This window comes from Mandrillus leucophaeus, unplaced genomic scaffold (assembly GCF_000951045.1).
Source record: "Mandrillus leucophaeus isolate KB7577 unplaced genomic scaffold, Mleu.le_1.0 Scaffold167, whole genome shotgun sequence".
Lineage (NCBI taxonomy): Eukaryota > Metazoa > Chordata > Mammalia > Primates > Cercopithecidae > Mandrillus > Mandrillus leucophaeus.
The window spans coordinates 590,391-614,352 of record NW_012101665.1 but is presented as its reverse complement, the minus strand read 5'-3'; the positions used below and the strand labels follow the sequence as shown (position 1 = coordinate 614,352).

At 41.0% G+C, this 23,962-nt stretch overlaps 1 protein-coding gene across 1 annotated transcript in view; it reads left to right on the top strand.

The window, feature by feature from the left end:
• The first annotated feature begins 936 nt into the window (after positions 1-936).
• Positions 937-23,962, top strand: part of VCPIP1 (valosin containing protein (p97)/p47 complex interacting protein 1) — a 40,640-nt gene continuing 17,614 nt past the window's right edge. Inside the window, exons 1-2 of the mRNA XM_011976477.1 lie at positions 937-3,930; positions 16,598-16,684. Coding sequence (XP_011831867.1) covers positions 1,224-3,930; positions 16,598-16,684 — 2,794 coding nt within the window. The 5' untranslated portion in view covers positions 937-1,223. The remainder of the gene's footprint in view (positions 3,931-16,597; positions 16,685-23,962) is intronic.

The following is a 23,962-nucleotide window of genomic DNA, read 5'->3' as shown; positions in this document are numbered from 1 at the left end:
TAAAAAGAGGACGGATTGAGATCTGAAGGTCTATCCAGTCACTTATCAGCTGCGTGAACTTTGGCAAGTCATTTCCTTTCTGGGTCTGTTTCCTAAGAAGGTTATTTTTAAGATCAAATGATAATCGTGTTATGTAAATGCTGTCCAGGCACATATTAAGCACTTAATAAATGATAGCTCTTATTACTCTCTAGGGGGCTAGGGTGGTAAAGAGCAAATGAAATTAAACCTAGTTAAGAGGCTTTGTACATGCACATAAAACTCTACAGACATCCAAGGTACCGTTATTTGTACTGTAAACTGCCAAGACACGGAGGAAACGAGAACTCAAATGGCGCCTCAGTGACTCGCACTAGAGAGGGGGAGAAGGCAGAGCTCCCGAGAATCAACTATTTTCCCCCTTATGGCTTTCAGCCTAGATTGGACCATTTATTCAATTTCCCAGCCCACAGTATCCCTGGACATTTATTTACTGTACCTTTTTCACTGAGATCCTTTCCACTCCCCTCCCCTTTTAGTAGTCGTGAACTTCAGACCCTCTCCTTCGACTCCCACTGCCTTTAACTCTGGTTTTAACCAAGCTTCCCTGAATCCTTCCCTCCGCCTAAGGAGGAAGTGCAGCTGGACGCACCGCACGGCATCCTAGGAAATGTGGTCTCTCAGACTCTTTGGCTTGGGCTGCAGAGTGGGGAAGAAGACGAAGGAGAGCCCAGCAAAACTACAACTACCGGCAGGCAACGCGAGTCACCATCTTTCTTTGGCCCCTTTTCCTCTTGCCGTCCTCTTCCTCCTCTCCGCTAGCGCTGAACCGCTTGGCCTCACGGTACTTGTAGTTCCTTCTGGACTCAAGATCCTAGGGCTCGATGGCCAGCACAGAGGCTAGGAGACTCTAATTCCCAGAGGGCAGAGCGGAAGCTGCGCCTGCGCACAGGCAATGAGGGCGTGTATGTCTGTGTCTGAGGGAGAGAGCGAGAGTGAGTGAGTGTGAGTGCGGGGTGGGGTGGTGGCCGTTACGTTCGGGGCAACGGCTACGGCAGTGGAGAAGTAAGAAGAGAAACAACGTCCGGCGCTTCCGCCTTCGCTTAGGAGGAGGAGGAGCTGGTAGGGAAAGGAAAGTGTTTCACCCTGGGCCTGGATTAGACCGAGTCGGGTTGGCGGGGGTCTGGGCTATGAGCTTTTGAGGGTCGCTTGGGACGCGGAGCGAGACACGAGAGCCGGGAGCTATGTCTCAGCCGCCGCCGCCGCCTCCGCTGCCGCCGCCACCTCCTCCCCCTGAGGCTCCACAGACTCCGTCGTCCCTGGCGTCGGCGGCTGCTTCGGGAGGGCTTTTGAAGCGGAGAGACCGGAGAATCCTTTCCGGGAGCTGCCCGGATCCGAAGTGCCAGGCGCGTCTGTTCTTCCCGGCCTCCGGTTCTGTCAGCATCGAGTGTACGGAGTGCGGCCAGCGGCACGAGCAGCAACAGCTGCTGGGGGTTGAGGAGGTGACCGACCCGGACGTAGTGCTACACAACCTGCTGCGGAACGCACTGCTCGGGGTGACGGGGGCACCCAAGAAGAACACGGAACTGGTAAAGGTGATGGGCCTTTCCAACTATCACTGCAAATTGTTGTCGCCCATATTAGCTCGCTATGGAATGGACAAACAGACAGGCCGGGCCAAGCTTCTCCGGGACATGAACCAGGGCGAACTGTTCGATTGCGCCTTACTGGGCGACCGCGCCTTCCTCATAGAACCAGAGCATGTTAACACTGTGGGCTATGGCAAGGACCGCTCCGGAAGCCTCCTGTATTTGCATGATACTCTGGAGGACATTAAGCGGGCCAATAAAAGTCAGGAATGTCTCATTCCAGTGCATGTGGACGGGGATGGACACTGCCTGGTGCATGCTGTGTCTCGTGCTCTAGTAGGCCGAGAGCTCTTCTGGCATGCCTTAAGAGAGAATCTTAAACAGCACTTTCAGCAGCACTTGGCCCGATATCAAGCTCTGTTCCATGACTTCATTGATGCCGCTGAGTGGGAGGACATTATCAATGAGTGTGACCCTCTGTTTGTACCACCTGAGGGTGTTCCCTTGGGCCTGAGGAATATCCACATATTTGGTCTTGCCAATGTGTTACATCGTCCTATTATTCTGTTAGATTCCCTCAGTGGCATGAGAAGCTCTGGTGATTATTCAGCCACCTTTCTACCTGGGCTCATTCCTGCAGAGAAATGCACTGGGAAAGATGGTCATTTGAACAAACCAATCTGTATTGCATGGAGCAGCTCCGGTAGAAACCATTATATCCCCTTGGTAGGCATAAAAGGGGCTGCTTTGCCCAAACTGCCTATGAATTTGCTTCCTAAAGCATGGGGTGTGCCTCAGGACCTTATTAAAAAGTACATCAAACTTGAAGAGGATGGTGGTTGTGTTATTGGAGGTGACAGAAGTTTGCAAGATAAATACTTACTTAGGCTTGTTGCTGCTATGGAAGAAGTCTTTATGGACAAACATGGTATCCATCCTAGTTTGGTTGCTGATGTCCATCAGTATTTCTACAGAAGGACTGGAGTGATAGGAGTTCAGCCTGAAGAAGTCACAGCAGCTGCTAAAAAAGCAGTAATGGATAATCGCCTTCACAAATGTTTGCTCTGTGGTGCCCTTTCTGAACTTCATGTTCCTCCAGAGTGGTTGGCTCCTGGAGGGAAATTGTATAACCTGGCAAAAAGTACTCATGGACAGCTGAGGACTGACAAAAATTATAGCTTTCCCTTGAACAATTTGGTTTGCTCATATGATTCAGTGAAAGATGTTCTGGTACCAGACTATGGATTGAGTAACCTAACAGCTTGTAATTGGTGCCATGGCACATCTGTGCGAAAGGTCAGAGGAGATGGTTCTATTGTGTATTTGGATGGAGACAGAACTAATTCTAGGTCCACTGGTGGCAAATGTGGTTGTGGATTCAAACACTTTTGGGATGGTAAGGAGTATGACAATCTACCAGAAGCTTTCCCTATTACTTTAGAATGGGGTGGAAGAGTGGTCAGAGAGACAGTATATTGGTTCCAGTATGAAAGTGATTCATCTTTGAATAGTAATGTTTACGATGTTGCAATGAAACTTGTTACCAAGCACTTTCCAGGTGAATTTGGGAGTGAAATCCTAGTTCAGAAAGTTGTCCACACTATATTGCATCAGACTGCCAAAAAGAATCCCGATGATTATACTCCTGTAAACATAGATGGTGCTCATGCCCAAAGAGTTGGAGATGTTCAAGGACAAGAATCAGAGTCTCAGCTCCCAACTAAAATTATTCTTACCGGACAGAAAACAAAAACTTTGCACAAGGAGGAGTTAAACATGAGTAAAACTGAAAGAACTATTCAACAGAATATTACGGAACAGGCTTCTGTAATGCAGAAACGGAAAACGGAGAAGTTAAAACAAGAACAAAAAGGGCAACCCAGGACTGTTTCTCCCAGTACCATTCGTGATGGTCCATCCTCTGCACCTGCTACACCTACCAAGGCTCCCTATTCACCTACAACTTCTAAGGAGAAGAAGATCCGAATCACAACTAATGATGGACGACAGTCCATGGTTACCCTTAAGTCTTCAACAACCTTTTTTGAACTTCAGGAAAGTATAGCCAGAGAGTTCAACATTCCTCCATATTTACAGTGTATTCGATACGGGTTTCCTCCTAAAGAGTTAATGCCACCACAGGCAGGAATGGAAAAGGAACCAGTTCCTTTACAGCACGGCGACAGAATTACAATAGAAATTCTAAAAAGTAAAGCTGAAGGTGGTCAGTCTGCTGCAGCACACTCAGCCCACACTGTGAAACAAGAAGATATTGCTGTTACTGGTAAACTGTCATCTAAGGAACTTCAGGAGCAAGCTGAAAAAGAAATGTACTCCTTGTGTCTGTTAGCAACATTAATGGGTAAGATACATTTAATTCTGATGGTATATCTTAATTGTAAATATAATACACTGAGTTTTCCTGTTGTCTTTGGGGGAAAAGAAATCTGTGGCCATTGTAAGTTTTTAATTATATATTTCAGGAGAGAATTATTTTTAGTATTTTGACAGTTAATGGATAGATGTTAATAGGATTATTGAGTAACTATTAGGAAAATAGAAAGTTAAGGTATTCCCTCAATAATAGTCAACAGATTATTTAAATATGTCTTATTCTCGCAATTGCTTTTTAAAAAACAGACTTGTATTTATTTAAAGCGTTTTAAATTTTTGGTAGGCTCTATGGATCCTGCCTACCTTGCCCCTTTTTCATTTATTTTTAATTTTTATTTTCCTGTATGTCATGTGATTTCAGGACTTCCTGTTTGATGAATTGCAGTTTCTGGTGTTTATATTCTCACTGCACTCCCACCTAGTAGTCTCTTACATTTCATTTTCTTCCTTTCCCAGTTCATCACATTTTTCTTATTCATACACTAGGATTTGTATTTAAGTAATTTCACTACTCAATAAGTCTTTGCCATCAATTGTAATGAACTATTGTAAGTTGTAGTTCATGAGAAACGTAACTAACAGAGATAGATGGTAATCATGTAAAGAAGTATTTGTTTTTAATAATTCAGCATAAAGAAAAATATATTATCAACCAAATGTGTAATTTAAAGCTTTAGATGATTTCAGATACTGTTCAATGGTGTACTTTTTACAGTGTCTGTATTTGCTTAGTCTTTGTTTTGAAATAACTGTTAATATGCTTTATTAAGTCTTAAAGTATGAAGTAAAATTTAAATGTGTTAGTTACTGGAAGGGTTTTATTTTTGCTGAGATTAAAGCTTTCAGCTAGAAAAGTGATCTGGGTTTTGATTCTGTTTTCTGATAGTACTATATGGCAGTGAATTGGGCCTTAATCTACCAAAATGAATACTACTCCTGGCTTATCTGGGGGAGTAGTAAATAGGGGATCTAAAAACCCTGCACAAATTTAGAACCTGGAATTGTTGATTTTAGTTTGCCAGACATAGTAAGTGAATTGGGGGATATGTCAGGAGCTGTCCTGCGCACTTTATATATTTCTTTTTTTTCCTTTTTTTTTTTTTAGATGGTCTTGCTCTGTCTCCAGGCTGGAGCACAGTGGCGCGATCTCGGCTCACTGCAAACTCCGCCTCCTGGCTTCAAGCAATTCTCCTGCCTCAGCCTCCCAAGTAGTTGGGACTACAGGCCCACGCCTCCATGCCCAGCTAATTTTTGTATTTTTAGTAGAGATGGGGTTTCAACTTGTTGGCCAGGATGGTCTTGATCTCCTGACCTTGTGATCAAGGTCACTTAAATACAAATGCTAGTGTACTTAAATACAAATCTTAGGTGGCCCGTGCCTGTAATCCCAGTTACTCTGGAGGCTGAGGCAGGAGAATTACTTGAACCCGGGAGTTGGAGGTTGTGGTGAGCCTAGATTGCGTGACTGCATTCCAGCCTGGCAACAGAGCAAGACTCTGTCTCAATAAATAGATAAATAAAGTAAAAGACCTGCAATCTCCCAGGTCAAAAACAGGAAAGAGAAGGTCTTCCTCAATAGAAGATGGAGTCTTGAGAATGTGGCTCTTATCTTTATCCTTGTATGCACAGAACCTGATATAGTGCTCAGCAGGTAGTATGCACTCTGAAATGTTTTTTAATTGAATTAAATAGATGACATTAACACAGCTAAAGAAAGGCTGTATCTGCAGAAATGGAATGGATGGTCAGTCAGCACTGAACATTGAAAAAAGTGAAAAGCAAAATTCGGCAATGTTTATATACTGCTGTACAAAGGAAAAAGATACATCATCTGGGGTTCATGAAAATTCTGGTAACTAGAAAGGTAATCTCTGTCGAGGGGTAGGAATATTTGATCCATCCTGACTATGGCCTGACTGAAACATCTCCATCCCTTTGCCTGATTTCCATGTTCATCAGGCATGTATTCTTAACACTTTTAGCTTCCTGATAACAAGTTTTGATGTACAGGTGACAGTGCAGATAAGGACATGTTCACTTGGAAAGCTGTATTCTCCATTGTAGACTAATAAATTGACATGGGCAGGATTATGAGCAGTAACCTTAAAAATATGATCAGAGCTGGGCACGGTGGCTCACGCCTGTAATCCCAGCACTTTGGGAGGCCGAGGCAGGCAGATCACGAGGTCAGGAGTTCGAGATCATCCTGGCTAAGATGGTGAAACCCTGTCTCTACTAAAAATACAAAAAAAAAAAAGTAGCCGGTCATGGTGGCAGGCGCCTATAGTCCCAGCTCCTCAGGAGGCTGAGGCAGGAGAATCTCGTGAACCCGGGAGGCAGAGGTTGCAGTGAACCAAGATTGCACCACTGCGCTCCAGCCTAGGCGACAGAGCAAGACTGTATCTCAAAAAAAAAAAAAAAAAAAGGTTTGATCAATATGATTATATATAGATTTTTGAGACAGAGTCTCACTCTGTTGCCCAGGTTGGAGTACAGTGGCATGATCTCCGCTCATTGCAACCTCCGCCACCTGGGTTCAAAGGATTCTCCTGCCTCAGCCTCCCAAGTAGCTGGGATTACAGGCACATACCACCATGGCCGGCTAATTTTTTTGTATTTTTAGTAGAGACGGGGTTTCACCGTGTTAGCCAGGATGGTCTCGATCTCCTGACCTCGTGAACCGCCCACCTCAGACTCCCAAAGTGCTGGGGTTACAGGCGTGAGTCACTGTGCCTGGTTGATAATATATTTCATAATGAAAATTAATAAAATATAATTCTAGTGTATAAATACTTTTTGAGTTTGGGTGGAAGTTCTTGGACCTGAATATCTGAGAGAACTACAGTATGGACTGCAATGAGTTTACCAAGATAATGTCTTTCTGTTCTGATCCCTTCCCTCCTCACATCCAACATTTATGCCTGTATAAACCCATACATTTCTTTAAAACTGCTTCCACTACCAACACAAAATTTGGGTGTAAAAGAGAGCATTTTGTTAATTTTGTAATGGTGTCACTTGAGATACTTTCTGCTTTAAATTGAAGTATTAAGTGCATAGCCTATATTAGTCCCTTATACATATTAGTTTTCTCCCTCTGGTTCTCTTGTAACTGTATTTGAATTATGTAGAAGATAGGTATATTTTTTTGAAACGGAGTATCGCAGTGTCACCAGGCTGGAGTGCAGTGGTGTGATCTTGGCTCACTGCAACCTCCACCTCCTGGGTTCAAGCAATTCTCATGCCTCAGCCTCCTGAATAACTGGGATTACAGGCATGCGCCACCACACCCAGCTAAATTTTGTATTTTTGCTAGAGATGGGGTTTCACCATGTTGGCCAGAATGGTCTCAATCTCCTGACCTCATGATCCACCCCCCTCGGCCTCCCAAAGTGCTGGGATTACAGGCATGAGCCACTGTGCCTGGCCGAAGATATTCTTAATTTTAAAAAAAGGTGTTTCTACAAAAGTCAATTTGGAGATAAATGCTAACCATATGTAAAGAGTGCTGGGTAACTGTTGATGTTTAGATTGGAGAGGGCTAGAAATGACAGACCTTGTTTAGAAGATTGCAGATTTCAAAGTGCAGAAATTACTTTGTGAATTACCAAATGTGAGCTAAGCTGTGTTATGTTAGTTTAGAATATAGCTCATCAGACTTTATGCTGTTCAGATAGCTGGCTTGTTCTTGTTTAAGTTTAGGCTTAAATACCACCACCTTGTAAGGGTTTGAGAAACCTTTGCTGACCATTCTAAGTAGGTTCCCTCTATCAGTGTACCCTGTTGATGTCCCTCACAGCATCTGTCACAATTTTTAATAATCTTATTTGTTGGTGTAATTATTTGTTTGCCTCCCCCACTATATTATAAAGTCTATCAAGACAGAGACTGTACTCTATTTTCTTCACTAATGAATACCTTATTTCCTAGTTCAGGGCCTGGCGCATAGTAGATGCCAAGTAAATGCTTGTTGAATTAATGAATGCAATATTTCAGCAAAATCAGTGTATTCTGTGAACTTGTATGTATGTTGAGTGTACGAAGATAAAAGAGAGTCAGTCCTTGCCCTCCATTAACTTACCTACAGGCCTTCAGCTGAGGGAGTTCCATACTTTTTAGCTTTCATCAGCAGATCTCCAGCTTTATTTTCTAAATACATAAAAATTATAAAATCCCCAAATAGGACCAACACAGCATTTTAGAACTTCTCATTTGATTAAGAATCAAATATATACATGGGGATTGTATAATTTTTTTTTTTTTTTCTGGAGACAGATTGTCACCCAGCCTGGAGTGCAGTGGCATGATCCCAGCTCACTGCAACCTCTGTCTCCTGGGTCCAAGTGATTCTCAGCCTCTCAAGTAACTGGGACTACAGGTGCACACCATCACACCTAGCTAATTTTTTGTATTTTTAGTAGAGATGGGGTTTCACCATGTTGCCCATGCTGGTCTCAAACTCCTGAGCTCAGAGACAATCCACTGCCTCAGCTTCCCAAAGTGCTAGGATTACAGGTGCGAGCCACTGCGCCTGGCCTGTATGTTTTCACTAAATAGGCTGACTGCATGATAGCCAGGGACGTGAGCTTTTTCTTTCGTTTTTAAGTAGAATATTCATTGACTAGATTGTCTATTACTTATATTAATAAAACAATAAGTATGTGTATTTGTCTTTGGCTTAGTACAAGTCATTCCTGGAACCTAGTAACTTTGAATCTTAGGAAGTATAAACTGGAATAACAATATTCTACCCATAATATTTCACATTTTAATCTCTTTTATCCAGACCACGAGGTAATTGAACTTAACTTTTTGCAGACAGTCATCTTCATTATTTACATAATACTTAAAAGATTAACTCTGGCTTTGCAAAATATGTCGTTCAAATTTCTTGTAGACCTGGTGCGGTTGCAGTGAGCCGAGATTGCGCCACTGCACTCCATTCTGGGCAACAGAGCAACACTCTTTCCAAAAAAAAAAAAAAAATTCTTGTAGATCAGTTATTTGTGGGTTTTCTTTCATGGTAGATAGGATAGGTGGTACATTATCCACCATAAATATCTAGGCCAATTTATTTTTTCTTAGTGTTATATTTCATTAAGTTTCTAGTTTTGTTTTTTTGTTTTCCTAGAGGTAAGAACAGATTTACGTGAAGAATAGAATTTGTCAGTTTGGAGTTACTTAAATGAAATTAGGCTACGTGACACTTCCTTGCTTTACTACAAAGTGTACCAACCTTTCAGGAGTTGAGAAACTTGTTTCATTTTGATATACTTTCTCTGTTCCTGAAAGAACTGTGTGACTTTTTAACATATATATTTAAAATACACAGTGTTTTGTAATTTCATAATACCTCTTGATGTTGTAAATGCCTTAGAATTTTCCAGAATCACCCAGGCGCAGTGGCTCACGCCTGTAATCCTGGCACTTTGGGAGGCTGAGGCGGGTGGATCATGAGGTCAGGAGTTTGAGACCAAGCTGGCCAAGATGGTGAAACCTCGTCTCTACTAAAAATACAAAAATTAGCCGGGCATTGTGGCGCTCACCTGTAATCCCAGCTGCTCGGGAGGTTGAGGCAGGAGAATTGCTTGAACCCGAGAGGTAGAGGTATCAGTGAGCCAAGATTGGGCCACTGCACTCCAGCCTGGCGACAGAGTGAGACTCTGTCTCAAAAAAAAAAAAAAGCAAGAATTTTCCAGAATCACGCATGGGACTGAGACACTTATTTTTTAGGCAACAATTGAATATTATTATTGCACCTTGATTTTTTTTTTTTTCAAATGTTGGGTAAAGGGGCAGCTTCAAATCTAGATAGTGCTTATGCGTATTCTTCTTCTTTTTTTTTTGTTTTTTTATCCGAGACAGAGCCTTGCTCTGTCGTTCAGGCTGGAGTGCAATGGCGCAATCTTGGCTCACTGCAACTCTGCCTCCCAGGTTCAAGCGATTCTCCTGCCTCAGCCTCCCGAGTAGCTGGGATTACAGGGCCTGCCACCATGCCTGGCTAATTTTTGTATTTTTAGTAGAGACAAGGTTTTGCTATGTTGGCCAGGCTGGTCTCGAACTCCTGACATCGTGATCTGCCCACCTGAGCCTCCCAAAGTGCTGGGATTACAGGCGTGAGCCACTGTGCCTGGCCGCATATCATTCTTTCTATGCCTTCTGGTAGCCCTTCTGTTGATTTATATGTAGCATATTTGTAATAGGAGAGCAGTTATAAAGTTGAATAAAAAATAATGCATAGATGTATCTTAAGATAAATGTATATATTGTAAATGGTGATTTTATATAATTACAATTGAAGATTAAGTCAAATGTTGATGCTATTCCTTTCTAGATAGAAAAGGAAATCTAGATAATAATAGATTCTGTTCCAACTACTTTGATCACTTTTATTTTTAATATCTTTTCAATTACAATATAATTTTTAAAATTCAAATAATTCAAGTACGTATAAAATATGGTAGTTCTTAACATTTGTATTCCCCAGATAAAATCATTATTAATAAATTGGGATGTGTCCTTTCAGACTCTGTACTCATTTAAACACTATTGAGTTTGTGTGCATGTCTGTGTATAATAAAAATATTAATGCCGCTGGTGACCCTAAAGTTGTGTGACTGTATACCCTTAAGGGGACTGAATTTCAGACAAGAAACAGATATGCCTTTTTTATAAACCATCTTGATTATCAGTAGGGTAGATAAACTTTTAAATGCGAGGATTACGTCAGGAAGGTTAGAGAGATGCCAACAATTCTTTCAGCAAATAAATACCTTTGGAATTCTGTCTAGTTGAAACAGTCCTGTGTTTCTACTTTATATTTGGAACCATTTATTCAAATTATTAAACAATTTTGAATTGTTTCTTTAAATTTTAAATTTAAATAAAGTTAAGTACTTTATGGTCATAAATACTTCAGAGTTCATTTTGGGTATTTCTTTTGGGGTTTAAAAATACATTTTGGCTGGGCATGGTGGCTCACACTTGTAATCCCAGCAATTTGGGAGGCCGAGGTGGACAGATTGTCTGAAATCAGGAGTTTGAGACTAGCCTGGCCAACATGGGGAAACCCCATTTCTACTAAAAATACAAAATTAGCTGAGAGTGGTGGCACACGCCTGTAATCCCAGCTACTTTGCAGGCTGAGGCATGAGAATTGCTTGAACCCAGGAGGCGGAGGTTTCAGTGAACAGAGATTGCTCCACTGCACTTCAGCCTGGGGGACAGAGCAAGATTCTGTCTCAAAAATGAAATAGGCTGGGTGCGGTGGCTCACGCCTGTAATCCCAGCACTTTGTGAGGCCGAGGTGGGTGGATTGTCTGAGGTCAGGAGTTTGAGACCAGCCTGGCCCACGTGGTGAAATCCGGTATCTACTAAAAACACAAAAATTAGCCGGATGTGGTGGTTTGTGTCTGTAGTCCCAGCTACCCAGGTGGGTAAGGCAGGAGAACTGCTGGAACGTAGGAGATAGAGACTGCAGTGAGCCAAGATCATGCCACTGCACTCCAGCCTAGGTGACAGAGCAAGACTCCGTCTCAAAAATAAATAAATAAATAAATAAAACAAAAATATATTTCATTTAGGTGTTAGATTTTTAAATTTACTGCTTTGTCCCGTAAATTGCAAAGTAAAAAATTCAAATTGCCTTTTAAAATATTTAAAGTTAGAAGGCTAGGCACAGTGGCTCATGCCTATAATCCTAGCACTTTGGGAGGCCAAGGCAGGAGGATGGCCTGAGACCAGGCATTCAAGACTAGCTTCGGCAACACAGGGAGACCCTGTCTCTACAAGCTGTGGTGGCACACGCCTGTAGTCCTAGCTTCTCAGGAAGCTGAGGTGAGGGGATTGCTTGAGCTCAGGAGATCATGCAGTGAACCGTGATTGAGCCAATACTTTCCAGCCTAGGTGACAGAGCGAGACCCTATTTCAAAAAATAAATAAACACCTAAAATTTAAAAATTAGAATGGTAATCTCTTAATCTTTTTTTGATGATGACTTTAAACTTTTAACTCTATAATTTTATTAGAAAAAATTAGAAAAATACATTTTAAAAAATGTATTTTAACATATTTTTAAACAAAAGTTACTTCACATCAAATAGGAAAAAAATTGGATAAACCAAAAGAAAAAACGTTCATAATACCACTGCCATATATAGCTACTGTGTCAGGTAGAAGGTTGAAGGTTATGAGGAGGAAGGATTTGTGGAAGCAAGGTAATTAACAGAGGTTATCTATGGTGCTCGCAGTAGTATAGTTTTTTTTCTGTATTTATGTATACACTGTACATTGGATAGAAGTATTTTTACTTTTGTAGTATGAAGAAACAGTTGGATTATAAAGTAAAAATAATTGGAGACTAACAAAAATATAAATTAACATATTTGTTAGAAGCTTTTCCAAACTGTTCCTATTCTCTAAAAGTTTGCTTTCAAATAAAATGTTAGAAAAACTATTTCCCTTTGTTTTTGCTATTATTTTCTTTTATTAGATTCTTGAAGAGAAAACAAGATTCAGGGAAAAGTCACTGGCATATAATCATTAGTTGTGTTTTATATGTGTAACATTGAAGAATGGTTATCATCATGATGCTTCAATTAAGTTTATTCTGGATTGCTTTCAGGCACTGTTTAAAAGGAAAAACCTCATTTATAATATTCACTCCGTCAAGGGTGTCTAAGGGAGAGAATATAGTTATGGGTTCTTAGCTTTTGTTTCGGGATGGACCATTAGAGCCCCTTCCTCATCACTCTTTTCTGCTTATCACTAGAGACAGAAACTAAAACCATAGCTTCAGGCTGCTAAAAGCCTAAAACAAAACAAAACAAAACAAAACAGGACAACAACAAAATAAGGCTGATTGGATAAGCTTGCATCTATACATTCATTCAATCAATACTAAGAGTGCTGCCATCTGTTCAGCACTGTGCCAGGCCCTGGGGGTAAAAAGTCAGGCCACTGACCTTTCCCTGAATCTGAAAAGTATAAAAGGGAAACCTAGTCTAGAAGGTAAAACAGGAAAGTTAGTTAACCTAAAGTGTGATAAGGGCTATGGTATTCATATACGTAGAAGCATCAAATAAGGGTACCTACCTAATCAACACTCCAAAGAATCCTAAAGGAAGTGATACCTAGATTGAGTTTTAAATAATATGTAACGATTATTGGCCTTTAGGGAATAGGAACAGTTGTTTGGTGGTATAACATTGTAAAAATAAAGGTATGGTATGATGTCAGATGGGAAAGACAAGGACCAACTCTTAGAGTGCCTTGTATGCCATGGAAAAGGAACTTGGACTTTGCCATATGGCATTGGGGAACCATTATAGGTTTAACTCTGAAGACTGTATAGTGGAGGGATTTATGGGGGATAAGACTCAAGGGAAACCAGCTGTGAGGAAGTGGCAGTAATCCAGGCATTGACCCTGGGCATTAGGAGGGTTGGAGAGAAATGCAGTGGAGAGCCATATGAGAGTGGTGCAGGACTTGTGCAAAGTGTCAAAACCCCTGCTTCCTGATCTCTAATCCCTTTCCTCATTTTTCTTACCAACAAACATGACTTTCAGTGGAGATATTTGTTTACCAAAAGAAATTACCTACTTTTTTCTCCAACCAGTTGTTGATGCCGTGAATTTCTATTAAGAAAAGACTGAATAGTTCTTTCAAATTTGCCAAAACAACTTGACCTTTTTTCCTGTGTGTGTGAGACAGTGTCTCTGTCAGCCAGGCTGGAGTGCTGTGGCACGACCTCGGCTCACTGCAACCTCCGTTTCCTGGGCTCAAGCAATTCTCCTGCCTCAGCCTCCAGAGTAGCCAGGATAGCAGGCATGTGCCACCATGCCTGGCTAATTTTTGTATTTTTAGTAGAGAAGGAGTTTCACCATGTTGGCCAGGCTGGTCTCAAACTCCTGACCTCAGGTAATCCGCCTGCCTTGGCTTCCTAATGTGCGGGGATTACAGGTGTGAGCCTGGCCAATTTGACCTTCAGTAGAGGTTTAATGTCAATGGAAAGGAGGGTATACACTTTGGACTGATATACAAGATTCAAATCCTGGCTCTAGCACTTACTAGCTGTGTGATCTTGGAAGAGTTATTTAAGCTCTCTGAGCTTGTTTCCTTTTCCGTAGAGCTTAGTTGTGATGAGTTAATGAAACTATGTGAAGAGCCTGCTCAAAGCTTGGTAGACAGTAGAGGCTTACATGGTATTTCCCTTAAAGTAATAGAACAGTGGGGCCATATTGCTTTGAAGGGGGTGAAAATTTGTTCTTGGAGAAAGGGTGAAAAAATCTTATTAATATATAAAACTAAGATATATATACAGTACATAAGCAGATATAAAGTATATATGTGTAATTCAGATATCATGAGGACATGGGGAGGACTAGAAAAATAATGCCTGTAAAGGCTCCTTAGGGGGAGATAATGGAAACAAGGTTGACAAACACTGCAGTAGAGTTAAGTGATTTGCCTATTTAAATTATGAATAACTAGGTATGTAAAGTACTAAGAGATGTGATTTTTCTTATTAATCAGTTGGTCAGTTCTGAGGAGTTCACCATTTTGGCACCTATTCAGATTCTTGTGGTTTTTGTTTGTTTGGACTAGTCAAGTGCAGGTAGTGAGAAGGGGGAAATGGTAGAACAAGCAGTTCTAACTGTAACTGAACAGTTAGTTGAGATAACTCACTACCTTCAGACCAGCCCTGTTTGGATTCTTATCAAAAAAATTACCGCCGTATATTTTTTTGATATGACTTCCAAATAAATGCTATACTAGAATATTTTAGAAAATATTAAGTACATTTAGGACAACATTGACAATAACAAAATGAAAGGTTATCATTCACAGAAATAATTTATCTAAGTGAGGTTTAATAGTAAGCTCAGCAATCAGAGCGACCACCAGTGGTTACTAATATTTCTTTATTTGTAGACTCTTATTAATATTAAACTTCTGTATGTCCACCCTTAAATATAGATATTCTAGTAGAACTGCATCATTAGTAAGTGTTTATAAGTAAATGTTTTGATTAACTGAAACTTTAATTGTCAAGTCTTCTTAAACTTACCTACTTTAAGCTGGTGTGCTGAAGGTAAGTTTAGCCAGCTGCCACACAAAGTCATATCCTGTTTATGAATGTGAGGCGGGATTAGAACTCTGAGATGTTGTAAGTACATAGTGATTAATTAGCACTGTCAGTCACAATTATTCAGAGGTCTGGTCCAACAATATAATCTTCAGGTAGGGAAGACAAAAGTTAACTTTTTTTGTTAAAATTAAAAACTTCCTGATTATAAAAGTAGTACATATACATTAGCAGATTAGAATGTAAACTATAAAGAAACAAATAGAAACAGCCATAGTAACTGTTATGTTCCTGCCATTATTTATTGATTTCTTCAACAGTGATGATCATTCTTTACATTTTATTTGAAATTTCTTACTGAAATAAGTATTGAAATAGCCCCTTCTGTTTGTTTCTTGGTTTTAATATAAATATAAGATTTATATTTACAATTTTGTATTTTACTTTCAAAAATGTCTCTTTTCTTTTTTTTGAGAGAGAGTTTTGCTCTTATAGCACAGTCTGGAGAGCAATGGCACGATCTCGGCTCACTGCAACCTCAACCTCCTGGGTTCAAGCTATTTTCCTGCCTCAGCCTCCCAAGTAGCTGGAACTACAGGTGCGCGCCACCACGTTCAGCTAATTTTTGTATTTTTAGTAAAGACGGGGTTTCACCATGTTGGCCAGGCTGGTCTTGAACTCCAGACCTCAGGTGATCTGCCCGCCTCGGCCTCCCAAAGTGAGGGATTACAGGCGTGAGTGAGCCACCATGCCTGGCCCAAAAATATCTTTTAATAATCTTATCTGTTCTAGTACAGAGTTTACAGACTAGTTTCCTTTGAGCTGGATTGAGTCTTCAGATCTATTTTGTTCATCATAATATTGACTACCTTGACTCATGGTTTTGTTTCTTCTTTTTTTGAAACAGGGTCTCACTTTGTCACCCAGGGTAGAGTGCAGTGATGCAAACACTGCTCCCTGCAGCCTTGACCTTCTCTGCACAAGGGATTCCCCCTGGCCACTCCACTGCTTCAGCCCTCTAAGTAGCTGGGATGACAGGCACACGCCACCACGTCCGGCTATTTATTTATTTGTTTATTTTGGTAGAGATGGAGTTTCGTCACGTTGCCAAAGCTGGTATTGGAACTCCTGAACTCAAGCTATCCATAGCCCCCCAAAGTACTGGGGTTACAGGCATGAGCCACCATGTTTGTTGACTCATGTGATTTTAAAGACACTTTTTAATTAGTTCCTATATTTTAAAATTGGGAGAATTCATATTAAAAACTTGAATTTTGGGCTTCTCTTGAAAAGCCACATGGTCTTGAAACGCTAGGCATGCACTCTTCTGTGACAGCCCTTGTCAGTGACTGGCACAGTTAGATAGGCCGTGCATTTTCTAGTATGCCACAATCCTGTCACTCAGTATCATCTCTCTATGGCGTATCAGGGTGTTTCACTTATTTAGGAGCTCTGCCTTGATGTTTATTCTAGGTTAATCTTTACTAAAGCAGCCCGGGATGGAACTCTTTTGTTTGTTGCTAATACTGTATCTGTTTTTGTCTTACAGGAGAAGATGTATGGTCTTATGCAAAGGGACTTCCTCACATGTTTCAGCAGGGTGGTGTGTTCTACAGTATTATGAAGAAAACCATGGGTATAGTTAATTTGATTTTATTCTTAAATAATAGCTCTACTGAAGCTATTTCAAGATTAAGAAAGCTCATATAGTTTTCTACTAAAATATTTTCAAAGTTAATTTTAGGTTTATATTCTTTAGCAGTTTGCCTAGTTAAAATGGATTATTACCCTGACATGGTCAGCTATGTTTTCTGCTAGTATTACTAAAAATCTATCACTTTGTTGCTATTCTTTTCTCATTTAAATTATGTGTATGGGTGTATGATTCTTTTTTTTTTTTTTTTTTTTTGAGATGGAGTTTCGTTCTTGTTGCCCAGGCTGGAGTGCAATGGCGCGATTTTGGCTCACTGCAACCTCTGCCTCCTGGGTTCAAGCGATTCTCCTGCCTCAGCTTCCCGAGTGGCTGGGATTACAGGCATGTGCTACCACGCCTGGCTAATTTTGTATTTTTAGTAGAGATGGGGTTTCTCCATTTGGTTAGACTGGTTTTGAACTCCCGACCTCAGGTAATCTGCCCACCTCGGCCTCCCAAAGTGTTGAGATTACCGGCGTGAGCCACTGTGCCCGGCCATGTGTATGATTCTTTTTTTTTTCTTTTTTTTTTAGATGAAGTCTTGCTCCTGTTCCCCAGGCTGGAGTGCAATGGCATGCTTTTGGCTCACTGCAACCTCCACCTCGGGGTTCAAGCAATTCTCCTGCCTTAGCCTCCTGAGTAGCTGGGCTTACAGGCGCCTGCCATCACGCCTGGCTAATTTTTTGTGTTTTTTTTTTTAGTAGAGACAGGGTCTCACCATGTTGGCTAGGCTGGTCTCAAGCTACTGACCTCAGGTGATCTGCCCGCTTCGGCCTCCCAAAGTGTTGGGATTACAGGCGTGAGCCACCACGCCTAGCCATGTGTATGATTCTTAACAACTAAAGACAAATTGTGAAATTAGAAGCAGATTTGTTTATAATGCTAGTATTCAAGAACCAGATAATATTTGTGTTGTTGTTGTTATGTTTGGCCATATTTAGCATATATCTGATTGCTTTCTAAGTTCTAGGATACAGCTCATTATACATTTAGCTTCTTTCACGTTGTACATACATTGTTTGTAAAGACAGACTTGTGTACAAGTGTATGTCTGTATCTTCAGAGTGGTCTTAAGAGAGAGGTTGCCAGGCCATGTGTTTGGACTTGACACATTTTTTTCAAAGATTTTATGTTAATGCTTTCGGCCCCAGACTTACCGCTCTGGCTTATATATTTCACCTACCTGGCCATTGTAGACATTAATTGCATAATCTGTTTTGTTGTTTTCATCTCTTCCTCATACACTTTTTTTTCCTTTCAACTTGGTTGTTGTAGAAATATTCAAACATATACAAAAGTAGCAAGAATAATATAATGAACCCCCATTTACCTACTACCCAGCCTCAATAATGATTAGTACATCTGTGTCCCCTTTTTAATTGGACTATTTTAAAGTAGATCTCAGATATACTATAATTTCACCTGTAAGTACATTGGTACATGTTTCCTTTTTTTCCTTCTCATTTTCTCCTTTGAACTTCAATATGTATTTCTAAAGATAAGAACTCTTTAAAAAAGAAAAATTATTACAGCCTAAAAAAAGAACAGTTATTTTTAATGTCACCAAATATCCAGTGTTTGAATTTTCTCGATAATTAATGTTGATAATTTTCTAAAAGATGTTTTCTTCTCTTGGTTTTTCTTTAATCAGAGACCAAAAAAATGCCTTGTTTTTTTCTTTTAAGACAGGATTATTGAGGCATAATTTATAAACAGTAAAATTCATCCTTTTCAGACTTAAAAGTATACAAATTTTGTATACTGTATATGAATTTTGACAAACATATATATATAGCATATATAGTCATGTAACCAACACCACCACTGTAATCAAGATACAGAATATTTCCATCACTCCAAAAAGTTTTCTTGTGCCTCTTTGTAGTCAACTCTCCTCAATCCCAGACCCTGGCAACCATTCATTTGATTCTGCCCCAATATGTTTGCCTTTTTCATATTACCATGTAAATAGAATCCTATAGTGTGACTTTTTGTGTCTGGCATCTTTAATTTAGCACAGGAATTGGCAAACTGTGGCCTGTGCGGCCATCTCAAATCTGCTGCCTGTTTTTTTGTTTTAGAGACAAGGTCTCACTCTATCTCCTGGACTGGAGTGCAGTGGCCCAGTTATGGCTCACTGCAGCCTTGACCTCCTGGGCTTAGGTGATCCTCCCAGCTCAGCCTCCCAAGTAGCCGGGACCACAGCCATTTGCCACCATACCCAGCTAATTTTTTGTATTTTTAGTTGAGATGGGGTTTTGCCATGTTGCCCAGGCTGGTCTTGAACTCCTGAGCTCGAGCAGTCCTCCCGCCTCGACCTCCCAAAGTGCTAGGATTACAAGCGACAGATTACAAGCATGAGCCTCTGCACCTGACCTGCTGCTTGTTTATATAATTTATTATTATTATTATTAGTTTTGAGACAGGGTCTTGCTCTATTGCCCAGGCTGGAGTGCAGTGGTATGATTGTGACTCACTGCAGCCTCCAGCCCCAATCCTCTGGGCTCAAGTGATCCTCATCCCTTACCCTACTGAGTAGCTGGGACTACAGGCATGCGCCATCATGCCCTACTAATTTTTTTAAAATTTTTTGTAGAGACAAGGTCTCACTATGTTGCCTAGGCTTGTCTCGGATTCCTGAGCTCAGGTGATCTTCCTGCATCAGCCTCCCAAAGTGTTGGAATTACAGGCGTGAGCCGCTGTACCTGGCTGAATACTTAAAAGTTTTACTGGGACTGAGCACAGTGGCTCACGCCTGTAATTCCAGCACTTTGGGAGGCCGAGTTGGGCAGATAACTTGAGGCTAGGAGTGTGAGACTAGCCTGTCCAACATGGTAAAACCTCATCTCTTCAAAAAATACAAAAAAATTAGCTGGGTGTGGTGGTGCACGACCGTAGTCCCAGCTACTTGGGAAGCTGAGACCTGAGAATTGCTTGAACCCAGGAGGCGGAGGTTGCAGTGAGCCAAGATCATGCCACTGCACTCCAGCCTGGGTGACAGAGTGAGGATGGATGGATGGATAGATAGATAGATAGATAGATAGATAGATAGATAGATAGATAGATAGATAGATAGATAGATAATAGAGTAGATAGATTAGATACATACATGATGGATTAGATAGATCAGATAGATGATAGATTAGATAGGTAGTGGATGGATGATAGATAGATTAGATAAATTATCAATTAGATCGGATAGATTATAGATAGATAGATAGACAGTTTCACTGGAGCACAGCCACACTCATGTTTACATGTCTGTGGCTGCTTTCACATTACAGTGGCAGAATTGAATACTTGTGAAAGAAACCATATGGTGCACAAATGTTGCCCTATACAGAAAAAATGTGCCTATTTATGTTTTAATATGCTTTTGAGATCTGTCTTGTTGCATGTATTAGTTTATTCCTTCGTTTTTTAAAAACACTTCAAATAACTAGATTTTATTCCTTTTTGTTGCTGAGTAGTAGTCCATGATATAGATGTGTCACATTTTAAAAGACCTGTAACTGGCCAGGTACTGTGGCTCACACTTGTATTCCCAGCACTTTGGGAGGCCAAGGTGAGCGGATTCCCTGAGCTCAGGAGTTCAAGACCAGACTGGGAAACATGATGAAACCCCGTCCCTACTAAAAATATGAAGAATAGTTGGGCGTGGTGATGTGTGCCTGTGGTCCCAGCTACTCAGGAGGCTGAGGTGGGAGGATCAATTGTGTTTTCTTCTAGGAGTTTATAGTTTTAGGTTTTATATTTAGGTTTATGATCTATTTCAAGTTGATTTTTTAATATATCACAGGGTATGGGTCAAGGCTCATTTTTTAATGTATGGATGCCCAGTTGTTCCAGCACCATTTGTTGAAAAGGCTTTATGTTATCCATTGGATTATTTTGGTATATTTGTCAAAAATCAGTTGACCATGAGTCATACACCTGAAAAGGATGAATTATGTGATATGCACAGTATACCTCAGTGAAATTACTTTTTCTTAAATCAACTGACTATATGTGTGGTTCTATTAGTATTTCTAGAATCTCTTTTCTGTTTTGTTGATCTATGTCTCTCCTTTCTCCAGTATAGCATCCTGATTATTGTATCTTATAGTTATTCTTGAAATCAGTGTGAGTCCTCCATCTTTTTTTCTTTTTCAGAATTGTTTTGGGTGTTCTGAGTCCTTTGTTTATCCATATAAATTTTATTTTATTTATTTATTTATTTACTTACCTGCTTATTTTTTTGAGATGAAGTCTTACTCTGTCTGGAGTGCAGTGTTGCAGTCTTGGCTCACTGCAACCTCTGCCTCCCAGGTTCAAGCCATTCTCCTGCCTCAGCCTCCCAACTAGCTGGGATTACGGACGCCTGCCACCACGCCTGGCTAATTTTTGTAGTTTTAGTAGAGACGGGGTTTTACCATCTTGGCTAGGCTGGTCTTGAACTCTTGACTTCATGATCCATCCGCCTTGGCCTCCCAAAGTGCTGGAATTATAGGCGTGAGCCACCACGCCTGGCCTATTTATTTATTTAATTTACTTATTTATTTATTTTTGAGACAGAGTCTTGCTCTTTCACCTAGGCTGGAGTGCAGTGGTGCGATCTTGGCTCACTGCAACCTTTGCCTCCCAGGTTCAAGCGATTCTCCTGTCTCAGCTTCCCAAGTAGCTCGGATTACAGGTGCACACCACCACAGCTGGCTAATTTTTTGTGTTTTTAGTAGAGACGGGGTTTCACCATGTTGGCCAGGCTGGTCTCGAACTCCTGTATTTATTTATTTTTTTGAGATGGAGTCTCACTCCGTCACCCAGGTTGGATGGAGTACTGTGGCACCATCTCAGGTCACTACAACCGCCATCTCCTGGGTTCAAGCAATTCTTCCCTGTCCCAGCCTCCTGAGTAGCTGGGATTACAGGCATATGCCACCACACCTGGCTAATTTTTGTTATTTTTGTGGAGACAAGGTTTCACTATGTTGGTCAGGCTGATCTCAAACTCCTGACTTCAAGTGATCTGCCTTCCTCAGCCTCCCAAAGTATTGGGATTACAGGTGTGAGCCACTGTGCCTGGCCTATCCGTATAAATTTTAGAATCAGCTTGATTTCTTCAAAAAGAGTCCGCTGGGATTTTTATTGTTACTGCATTTGAATATACAGGCCGTGCCTGATTTAGGATTTTTTGACTTTATGATGGGTTTATCACGGTATTAAATGCATTTTGGGCCAGGTGCAGTGGCCTGTTATCCCAGCACTTTGGGAGGCCGAGGCAAGCGGATCACTTGAGGTCAAGAGTTTGAGACCAGCCTGGCCAACATGGTGAAACCCCATCTCTACTAAAAATACAAAAATTAGCCAGGTGCAGTGGCATGCGCCTGTCATCCCAGCTATTTGGGAGGCTAAGGCAGGAGAATCCCTTGAACCCAGGAGGCGGAGGTTGCAGTGAGCCGAGATCACACCGCTGGCACTCCAGCCTGGGTGACAAAGCAAGACTGTCTCAAAAAAAATGCATTTTGACCGTGAGTTTATCTGGCTGTAACCCATTGTAAGTTAAGGAGTATCTGTATAGATCAAATTGGGGATAGTTGATATTTTGACAACATTGAGTCTTTTGATTCATGAAGATGTTATATTTCTTGTTTTTGGTTTTATTGAGACAGGGTCCCACTTTGTTACCTGGGTTGGAATGCAGTGATACAATCACAGCTTACTGCATCGTTGACCTTCCTCACTCAGTTGATCTCCCATCTCGGCCTCCTGAGTAGCAAGGACTACAGGTGTGCACCACCACACCCTGCCAATTTTTGTGTTTTTTTTTGTAGAGACAGGATTTTGCCGTATTGCCCAGGCTAGTCTTGAACTCCTGGACTTAAGGCATCTCCTGCCTCAGCCTCCTAAAGTTCTGAGATTATAGGCATGAGCCACTGTGCCTGACCAAAAATGCAAAAATGTTATATTTCTTCATTAAGTCTTTAATATCTCTCATCAAAATTTTATAGTTTACAGCATATAGGTCTGGCACATAGTTTGTTAGTGTAAATCACCATGAATACTTGTTTTTTGGATGATACCGTAAAAGATGCTTCTACAAATGTCAGATTTCCTATTGTTCATTTCTAGTACATAGAAATAAAATTGGCTTGCTTTTTTCTTTATCTTTTGTTTTGTTTTTTGAGATGGAGTCTTGCTCTGTTGCCCAGGCTGGAGTGCAGTGGCACGATCTTGGCTCAGCACAACCTCCGCCTCCTGAGGTCAAGCGATTCTCCTGCCTCAGCTTCCCGAGTAGCTGAGACTACAGGTGCACACAACAATGCCTAGCTAATTTTTTTATTTTTAGTAGAGATGGGGTTTCACTATGTTGGCCAAGCTGGTCTCGAACTCCTGACCTCGTGATCTGCCTGCCTCAGTCTCCCAAAGTGCTGAGATTATAGGCATGAGCCACCATGCCTGGCCTCTTTTTTTCCTTTTCTTGGATATAGGGTCTCACTCTGTTGCCCAGGCTGGAGTGCAGTGGCGCAGTCTTAGCTCACTGCAACCCCCACAACCCGTGGCTCACCACCAACTGGGCTCAAGCGATTCTCCAGCCTCAGCCTCCCAAGTAGCTGGGACCACAGGCATGGGCCACCACACCTGGCTAATTTTTGTATTTTCTGTAGAGACAGGGTTTCACTATATTGCCCAGCCTGGTCTCAAACTCCTGAGCTCAAAGTAATCTGCCCGCCTCAGCCTCCCAGAGTGCTAGGATTACAGTTGTAAACCTGGGCTAAAATTGTTTTTTTTACTGCACCTGGCCTAAAATTGTTTTTTTTTTTTTTAACATTGCCCTTAATTGCCCTTGTACCCCGTGTGTGACCTTGCTAAACTCACATATTTTAGCAACTTTTAACAGATCGTTGTCTATGTAGATCATCATGTCTTTTGGAAATAAAAGACAATTTTATTAGCAATGGCTAGGACCTTCAGTTCAGTGTTGAGTAGGAATGGTGAGAGTAGACATTATTTCCTTTTTCCATATCTTGGAAGCATTCAGCTTGCAGGTTTTTCAGAGATACCTTTTGTAAGACTGAGGATTGATTGAGGATATTTCTTTCTATTCCTGGGTTTGTTGCGAGTTTATATTATGAGTGGATGTTGAATTTTGTCAGATGTTCTTTTCCTAAATGTATCAAGATGATCATATGGTTTTTCTCTTTTGGTTTGTTGATAGTGTGAATTACATTGATTTTTTTGAAT